At 38.9% G+C, this 10301-nt stretch overlaps 1 protein-coding gene across 5 annotated transcripts in view; it reads right to left on the bottom strand.

The window, feature by feature from the left end:
- The window catches only part of LOC106870290 (paladin), a 141597-nt gene that overhangs the window by 48394 nt on the left and 82902 nt on the right, over positions 1-10301 (bottom strand). For all 5 annotated transcript variants that reach the window (XM_014916313.2, XM_014916314.2, XM_014916312.2 and 2 more), the window contains exon 2: positions 7533-7650. In XM_014916313.2, the coding sequence (XP_014771799.1) occupies positions 7533-7602 (70 nt within the window). In that variant the 5' untranslated portion in view covers positions 7603-7650. The remainder of the gene's footprint in view (positions 1-7532; positions 7651-10301) is intronic.

The raw sequence follows: 10301 nt of genomic DNA, 5'->3' as shown, positions 1-10301 counted from the left end.
TAGCTCATTCATTCTTTTCTTCGATATCTCCATATCTTCTGTTGAAAAACCTTCAAATTCGGAATCACTGCTTGATAGCATGAAACTCCTCTCCATCTTCAAAGTTGAAAAAAATCGACGCCGCAAAAAATGTGGAAAAAAATCTTCCAAAATTCACTGAGTTCAAATATCATGCCAAACAATGTCGGAGACAATAACTCAACTGTTTGCAAAGTGAAATCAGGTGTTTTAACGAATTTACTAACGAGATTTGGGTTCAAATATACATTTAAGTAACAATGGGTACACTCGGCCGGCTACGGCCGGGTTAGTCTTATGAACCAAAAAATTTTTCAGCCAGCTACGGCCGGGTTAGTAACGAAAGGGTTAAAGTCTCTTGTGGTCATGGATAGTACTATTTCGTCCTCTTTCTGAACTCTTCAACACAAGATTATAAAACTAGTTATTCTACATTATCACATACATACAGGAATGACAGTGTGGATAAGATGTTTACTTTACAACTGCATGGTTTTAAGCTTGAGCCTATGGAAAGGCACACGGAGAAAGTGTCTTCTAGCATAGTCCAAGGTCAACTAATGCTCTGTAAGTGGAACTCGATCAACAGAAATTACATGAAAAAGCACTGTGTGATATATTTGTGGAGGGTCTCTCTCTCTCTCTCTCTCTCTCTCTCTCTCTCTCTCTCTCTTTCTTCTTTCCCTCCCCTTCCCCCTCCATGTGTCTTTGCATTGACACAGCTCAGGCAGCAGTGATGTTTGTTTATATTCCATGAAAGCAATAAGCCTTACAACTTGGCAGTTAGACATGTGAGCATGAGCAAAATAAAATACCTTACTCAAAGACAAGTAACAGCTGGGATCAGAAAGTGCATCCATCCATAAAATACTGCTTCAAGAAGTTTCACCCAATTCAAGCCAGCATGAGAAAATAGGACCATAAGACAATGACAGTGATGATGACCTCATTTCATCTAGCAAACAGAAATAGGCACTGGGCCAATCTTAGAAATGTTTAGGCACAGACGTAATTCCAGTTTGCCATTATATCCAGACATCTGGTTTTCATAAAGGGCTGAGTATAAAGGCTACAAATATAGAAGTCTATCACAAGTATAAACGTCTATTAAACTTGGACTCATTTTTCCTTCACCACCACCACCACCACCGTTGTCATTGTCATCATCATCATCATCATCATCATCATCAACAACATACACTTTTCCATGCTTGCTTGGCTCAGACAGAATTTGTTGAGGTAGATTTTCTACAGCCAGCTGCCCTTCCAGTTGCCAATTCTCACCTGTATCCAACCAAAGTAATATTTTCCCATGGCCAAACCTATTTCGCAATGGAAAACTAAAAACAAACATCACACGTACAACATTGAAGCTTGTTTACAACCATCACATAATGTCAGAACGAGGGCATACACACACACACACACAAACGATAGGCTTCCACAAGTTTTTGTCTACCAAATCCACTCTCAAGGCTTTGGTCAGCCTGGAGCTTTGGTAGAAGACACTTGTCCAAAACCACACGGTTGGGAAGCAAGTTTCATAACCTCACAGTCATGCCTTGTTTATAACAATTTTAACTTCTCCTCCACTGCCACCACCATCACCCATCTGTTTCATTGTACTATTTTTGTTGCTTTGTTGTTGTTGTAACCATTATTTCAATCACTCCCATACACAAACTCATTCACAATGTCATGTGAAAAGCACCCAGTCCACTCTATAAAGGGGTTGGCATTTGGCAGGATATCCAGCTATGGAAACCATGCTAAAATAGGCCTTGACAGTCTCGGTGTCATGTGAAAAGCGCCCAGTCCACTATAAGGTGATTGGCATCAGGGAGGGCATCCAGCTGTAAAAACCATACCAAAACAGACAGTAGATCTTGATTGAGTGCTCTGATTTGCCAGCTCCCATCAAGCTGTTCAACCCATGCCTCATAGAAGACAGATGTTAATTGATGATGATGATGATGATGATGATGATGATAATGGTAACAAATACATCGAACAAGATATTACATTGCACATTTTCAAGTGTTTCCAGTCTTAACCAAGTCAATCTCCAACAAACAAAACATTTACGCAACAATAACAGCAACAGCAGTCAACTGTTGAACGCAATGAACTCTAGCAGAGTTTAGTGTACCTCCATTGTACTACAGTACATTTGTATTTAGAATATCTGTTCACTTGAGCATGTGTATATGTATGCATAAGCATGTGTGTGTGTGTGTGTGTGTGTATACGAATGTGTACATCAGATAAAAAAAACAGACAGACATAGATATAGCTATATGGCTGCAGGCATGAGACTGACATTTCAAGGTCACACATACTCGTACACACACACACACACACACACACACATACACACTCATACACACGTACATATATGTAAAGCAGGTCAAATACAAAAGACAACAAAAGTCTAAGGGATATTCACAGTTAATATTCTATTAGGTCGATGTTCAAAGGAGAAAAGCTAAAGAGTAAATGTTCCAGTGCTTCATCGGAGACAGGTACCTCCTTGTTTCTTTCTGTTGAAGAGCGTAGGCTCAAAACGTTAAAGACTTTCTCTATCCCCGAGCATTATATTAATACATCCATTTGTTGTTTACACCACCTGTCTTCTTCGTCTGTTGTTTTTTCATGAATTCTCCCATACATTATGACCTAGTTGATTCTGTCTTATAGTCTTCCAAGACTGATCAAATAAATCAGTGTTTCTCAACTTTCTTTTTTTTTATCTAAGGACTCCTTTGATTCTTATTTTACTCAGATGGACCCTCTTAGCCATTCGATGTTTTAAAAAATCACATACTTTTATAATTAAACATTGTTAGGAAATGTATTAAAAAAACTGTAAAAATATTTTATGCATTGTAGAAGTATAGCCAATTTATTACAGATAAAATTTTACAATAAAATCTTATATAGACCCCTAAGGGTCATATGGACCTCAATTGAGAACCACTGAAATAAATTCAAGACAAACAACTGGGTCCATTATATTCTTTTCTATTCTAGACACAAGGCCCGAAATTTGGGGGGAGCAAGCCAGTCAATTAGATCGACCCGAGTACGCAACTGGTACTTAATTTATCAACTCCAAAAGGATGAAAGGCAAAGTCGACCTCAGGAGAATTTGAACTCAGAACATAAAGACAGACAAAATACCGCTAAGCATTTTATCCAGCGTGCTAACGTTTCTGCCAGCTCACTGCCTTTATAATTAAGCATTGTTAGGAATTGTATTAAAAAATTGTAAAAATATTTTAGGTATGTAGAAGTATGGCCAATTTATTACAGATAAAATTTAACAATAAAGTCTTATATAGACCCCTAAGGACTATATAGACCTCAATTAAGAACCACTGAAATAAATTCAAGACATTTAAGCCATCAAAAGAGCATTTATGTGGCTGATTAGCCTACTAGAAATAATAGTCAAATACTCCTCAAATCACACCTGACTATTCATAATCAATTAACATCCACATTCCTGTGCTTGAGGCAGATTTTCTGCAGCTGGATGCCCTTCCTGTTGTCAATCCTCTTTTGTTTCCAAGCAAATATTTTCACAAAGCTAGACATGTTTTTCAGGGAAGGCTAGAAATGAACAACTTCGTTCGTATGACGATGATGCTGATCATACAAGTGAAGCTGTAACATAACATAATGTGTAGACAAGGTTTCACATACACACCACACACACACACAAACACACGTGCGTGCACGCACACACACGCTTACACATAGATAAGAGATTTATAGACATCATAATTGAAGCATTTAACGAGAAGGAGGAGGAGCTACAGACATGTAACATAGAGGACAACTGGAATTTCCTATGGGATAGGTTACTGAGTGTCACAGACCAAATCTGTGGCTGGTGCAAAGTCCCAATTAGACCTAGAGTGACATGGTGGTGGAATGGTACAGTAGACAGAACCATGAGAGTGAAGAAGCATGTCTGGAAGGACTGGGTGAATGGTAACAGCAGTGATCTATATCAGGCAGCAAGAAGACAGGTATACTCAACCAGGAGACAGCCAGAAAGGAAGAAGTTTGCCGATGTTTTGCAGCATGATGACCAGAGGCTTGAGGTGTTTTGGATTGCAAGACAGTATGTAAGAGAAAGCTATGATGTTGTAGGAGAGAAGTGTGTTTGCATGGATGATGGCTCACTTGCAGTTAATGATTCTGCAAAGTAGGAGGCTTGGGTGTGTTACTATGAAATGCTAAATGTAGAAAATGCATGAGAGAAGGAGAGCCTGCCTAATTTGAACCCAACAGAGGTACCAACCTTTCATATCAACACTAGCTTAGTAAATAAAGTAATTAAGTATATGAAGACAGGGAAAGACTCCAGCCCATCAGGAATCACAGCTGAGATGCTTAAAATATTTTGTGAAGTGGCATACAGCCAAGTCACCCATATTGTTAATTAAGTTGTCCATGAGGGAGTCATTTCCAATGACTGATGTGACAGCATTATAGCCAACTGCTACAAAGGTAAAGGTGACGCCTTAGACAGAAATAGTTACAGAGGTATCAAATTTTTGGACCAGATGATGAAAGTTACAGAAAGTGTCATAGCTCAATTAATTAGGAAGAGAGTTAGCTGAGATGAGATGCAGTTTGGTTTTGTGCCAGGAAGAAGCACCACTGATGTCAAAAATAAACCTCTGTATTTGCCTTTTGTTGACATGGAGAAAGCTTTTTTGACAGGGTTCCCTGCCCCTTATCTGGTGGGCAATGCAAAAGCTAGGGATAGACGAGTGATTGGTGAGAGCTGTACAAGCTATGCACAGAGATATTGTCAGTAAAGTGATAGATGGCAATGAGTATAGCAAGGAATTTAGTGTACAAGTGGGAGTTCACCAAGGATCAGTTCGTAACCCCCTCTTGTTTATCATAGTCCTCCAGGTCATAATATAGAAATTTAAGACAGGCTGCCCTTGAGAGCTCCCTTATGCTGATGATCTTGATCTTATTGCTGAATCACTACCAGACCCAGAGAAGAAATTTCAGGTGTGAGAGCAAGGTCTGGAATGAAAGGGCCTTACAGTAATTTAGCAAAGACCAAAGTCCTAGTAAGTAGAAAAGCAGACAAATCACTGATTCCTTCAGGGAGATGGCCCTGCTCAATATGTAGAAAAGATATAGGTAGAAACTCCATACAGTGTATCCAGTGCAAGATATGGAAACATAAGAAATGTAACGGTATTGTTAGAAGATTAACAGAGAAAGTAGTCTTTCAATGTGGCAGACATGCAGGTACATTAAACACCAGGAATGTACAGAAAATAGACTTCATCAACGATCTGGTGGGATCCATAGAAGTTATAGACCAGTTTCCATTACTTAGGCAATGAAGTTAGCAGTGGAGGAAGTAGTTCTGAAAGTGTAGCTGCTAGAATACAAACAGGCTGAGCAAAATTCAAAGAGCTACTACTTTTGTTAGTAACAAAGGGCCTCTTCCTCAGAGTGAAAGGCAGATTGTGTAATGCCTGTGTACAAAAGCTATGCCACATTGTAGTGAGACATGGGCTGTGACTATTGAGGACATCATAAAGGCTTGAAAGAAATGAAGCCCGCATACTTCACTGGATGAGTAATGTTGGTGTGCAACTACAACAGAGCATACGTGATTTTGTTTTTTAGGGAAGGAGGCTAGTAGGTTACATCAGCCCCAGTGCATTTCTGGTACTTACTTCATCAATCTTGAAAGGATAAATCTTTTCTACTCTAGGCACAAGACTCGAAATTTTTGAGGAGGAATCCAGTCAATTAGATCAACCCCAGTACAAAACTGGTACTCAATTTATTGACCCCGAAAGGATGAAAGGCAGAGTCAACCCTCTCAGGATGTAGAGATGGGTAAAATGATGCTTAGCAATTGTTTTTTTTTTTTTGGTGTGCTAACAATTATGCCAGACCGCCACCTTCCCTTTCTTTCAAAGACACTGCTTTTGCATCTATATTACAGCTGCAGGCATGGCTGTGTGGTTAAGAAGCTTGATTCCCAATCATGTGGTTTGGTCTCAGTTCCACTGTGCAGCACCTTGGGGAAGTGACTTCTACTATAGCCCCAAACTGGCCAAAGCCTTATGAGTGGATTTGGTAGAGGGAAACCAAAAGAAGCACACAGTGTGTATATGCATGCATGTGCACATGAATGTTTATGTGTACCCTTGACTAGATGTGATGGTTATAAATGAGCATCATTGTCGGACAAGTGATGGTCTAAAGCAGTGGTTCTCAACCATTTTTTTGCCTGTGGACCCCTTTTGGTTCCTGTTTTACTCTACTGGACCCCCCATAACCATTTGGTGCTTTAAAAAATCTCTTTACATTTTTATAATTAAATATTATTACAAATTGTATAAAAAAAAATTGTGAAAATATTTCATGTATTGTAGAAGTATAACCAATTTATTGCACATAAACTTTAATAACAATATCCTATGTGAACCTTCGAGGGACATGTGGGCCCTAATTGAATACCATCATCACCAGCAATTAACATTGTCCATGCCGGCATGGGTTGGATGGTTTGACTAGAGCTGGCAAGCTAGGGTGCTGCACCAGACTCCAGTCTGATTTGGCATGGTTTCTATGGCTGGATGCCCTTCCTGATGCCAACCACTTCAGAGAGTGTGCTGGGTGCTTTTATGTGGCACTGTATAGTCTAAATTAAAATTTCCCATTAAAATTTCGTGAAAAATCATGTCCCAAACATCAGTTTGATAAGGACAAATTATTTTATTATATTCTTCATTATTTTAAAATTTATTTCAAGAAAAGAGGGTATATTTCAACAAAAATATGGTTACAAAAAAGTTAAGATCATCATCATCATCATCATGATTTAGCATCCACTGTCCATGTTGGCATAGGTGGGACAGCTTTACCAGGGCTGGCAAGCTGAAAGGCTGCACCAAACCCCAGTTTGATTTGGCATGGTTTCTACAGCTGGGTGCTCTTCCTAACACCAACCACTCTGAGAGTGTAATGGGTGCTATTATGTTCCACCAGCATGGGTGCCATTTGCATGACACCAGTATCTGCCACAACTGTGATTTTACTTGGCTCAATGGGTCTTCTCAAGCATGACATAATGCCAAAGGTCTTGGTCATTGCTTCCGTGAGACCCAATGCTTGAAAGGTGCTTTTTACGTGCCAATTATGTGACACCAGCATCAGCCATGATGACAACTTCACTTGGTTTGACAGGTCTTCTCAAGCACAGCATATCACCAAAGGTCTCAGTCACTAGTCATCAGTTAGATAAAAACTTTGAGACAAAATATTCCACTGGCTGTCTATATTCATTAATGACTGGCATATCCAGATGGTTGAGTTGCATCATCGGAACAGGTGTTTGGAGAAATTTTAATCACTGTTAGGAAGAATTTACGGAAACTGAGAATCTTGTCTGAGGTGGTGAAGAGAGTTATACAAGTCATACATCTGAAGAAATTTGGCTAAGAAATCTGTATACTTACTATTGTCTGACAAATCTTTACATTTAGCATTATCATAATTCTGGGACTGGCTGCCACAGATAAGCCCCATCTTCAAAGTCTCATACAAGGGACTTTTTAGATGTTTAGTTTCTCAGATCTGAAAATAGAAAACAAATTGATATCACCTTTAAATTATTATCATTAATATCTTTAATGATAATTACTATTATCAAAACTCTAACAGCAATATTGACATCAACATCTTTAATAATGATTTCAAATTTTGGCACAAGGCCAGCAAGATCAGGGGACGGGGTAACTTAATCATTTCAACCCCTGTGTTGAACTGGTACTTATTTTATTTATTTATTTATTGCCCACAAGGGGCTAAACATAGAGGGGACAAACTAGGACAGACAAAGGGATTAAGTCAATTACATAACTGGTACTTATTTTATGGACCCCCAAAATGATGAAAGGCAAAGTTGACTCGGTGGAATTTGAACTCAGAACATAAAGATGGCTGAGATTCCACTAAGCATTTTGTCCAGCACTGTAATGATTCTGCCATCTCAACACCTTATCAACATCTCTAATAATGACTACCATTATCGGAATTCTTATATATTTCCAAGACCTCTGTATTTCTTATGACACTGTAGCTCTGGATTTGAAAATTTTCTTTCCAACTTGTATGCACCCTTGTCTTGACATCATGGATGTAAATGAGCATCATCTTCATCATCATCACCATCATCATCATCATTATCATCATCATCATACGAGCAAAGATGTTCATTTCAAGTCTTCCATGAAAAACATGCCTAGCTATGAGGAAATATTACCTTCCTTGGAAACAGATAATGGGTGGCAGCAAGAAGGGCATTTGGTTATAGAGAACCTACCTCAACAAATTTTATGTGAGCCATGCAAGAATGGAAAAGTGTACATTAAATGATGATGATGATGATGATGATGATGATGATGATGACGACAAAATATATGATGGCATGTGTATGTATATTGTATTTCTTATGGTTGTTGTTGTTTAATACCAGGTCAGCTCAGATCATACAAACCCATGGTTGAAGGCACACCAGCCTCAACTATACCATCTTTTTTTTTTGTATAATGTTATACTACATTGTCCAATGTGTCTTTCCTATTTTAAAGCAGAAGGGTTGCGGTCTGAGGGAATTTTGTTGTTATTTTTGAAGATAAAGTGATTCCATAAGATTGAACCAAGTGCCAAATAACAACAACAACAACAACAGCAACAATAATAGCACTTCTTATTGTATTAGTAATATTTAATCATCAACTTAATTATCATTCTTATCATTCCATCTCAACCACAACCAACATTAGAAGTACCATCTCTGTTATCATTGTTATCAACATCATAACAATAATCATCCTCATCATTGTGATAAGGAAGATGGTTTAATAATGTCTGTTTTCCCAGGTTCATATAGATCTACAGTGGAGGCGCAATGGCCCAGTGGTTAGGGCAGTGGACTCGTGGTCATAGGATCGCAGTTTCGATTCCCATCCGGGCATTGTGAGTGGTTATTGAGTGAAAACACCTAAAGCTCCACAAGGCTCTGGCAGGGGATGGTGGTGAACCCTGCTGTACTATTTTACCACAACTTTCTCTCACTCTTACTTCCTGTTTCTGTTGTGCCTGTAATTCAAAGGGTCAGCCTTGTCACACTCTGTGTCATGCTGAATATTCCCGAGAACTACGTTAAGGGTACACGTGTCTGTGGATTGCTCAGCCACTTGCACATTAATTTCACGAGCAGGCTGTTTCGTTGATCGGATCAACTGGAACCCTCAATGTCTTAAGCAACAGAGTGCCAACAACATATAGATCTAGATAAGATATTTATATCAGTCATTGTTCTGCCTCATTGTCACATCTGTAGCAATTTGAATCAAACTTCAGACCATTACTGCTACTTAGTCTATTGACCTCCTACAGTAGCACTCAAACCAACAAATATCAGTGCTGATGCCATTTAAAAAGAACATAGCACTTTTTCTAAAGTGATCAGCATTAGGAAAGGTATCCAGCCATAGAAACCATACCAATGTGTACAACGTAGCACTCCTCAGGCCCCACCAAACCACTTAACCCATGCCAGCAGAAAAGATGGACATTAAAGAATAATTTCTTTTACTAGTTTCAGTCATTTGATTGCAGCCATGCTGGAGCACTGCCTTTAGTTGAGGAAATCGACACCAGGAATTATTGTTTGTAAGCCTAGTACTTATTCTATCAGTCTCTTTTGCTGAACTGCTAAGTTACAGGGACATAAACACACGAACATTGGTGTCAAGTGATGGTGGTGGGGGAACAAACACACACATATATAAGACAGGCTTCTTTCAGTTTCCGTCTACCAAATCCACTCAAGGCTTTGGTCAGCCCATGACTAGTGGAAGACACTTGCCTAAGGTGCCATGCAGTGGGACTGAACCTGGAACCATTGGGTTGGTAAGCAAACTTCTTACTACACAGCCATGCTTAAACCTATTATGAAAATGATAATGAATTTTGCACTTCATTATTCAGTTTAGCAGTATACAATTTGTTTTATCCATGGCATTGGTGAATTTGAGTTATTTCCCTTGGTTCAATTTTGTTTAACATTTATAAACTATAAATGTATGAGTTTGACTATAAGCATTTGTGTTGTATGTGTTTTGTGCATTTTAATGAGTTGCTTTATATTACTAGTATGAACATGTGTGTGTGTGTGTGTGTGTGTGTGTGTGTGTGTGTGTGTGTGTGTGTGTGTGTGT

The sequence above is a fragment of the Octopus bimaculoides genome, chromosome 1 (genome assembly GCF_001194135.2).
Source record: "Octopus bimaculoides isolate UCB-OBI-ISO-001 chromosome 1, ASM119413v2, whole genome shotgun sequence".
NCBI classification, from domain to species: Eukaryota; Metazoa; Mollusca; class Cephalopoda; order Octopoda; family Octopodidae; genus Octopus; species Octopus bimaculoides.
This window is presented reverse-complemented; position numbering and strand designations above follow the sequence as displayed.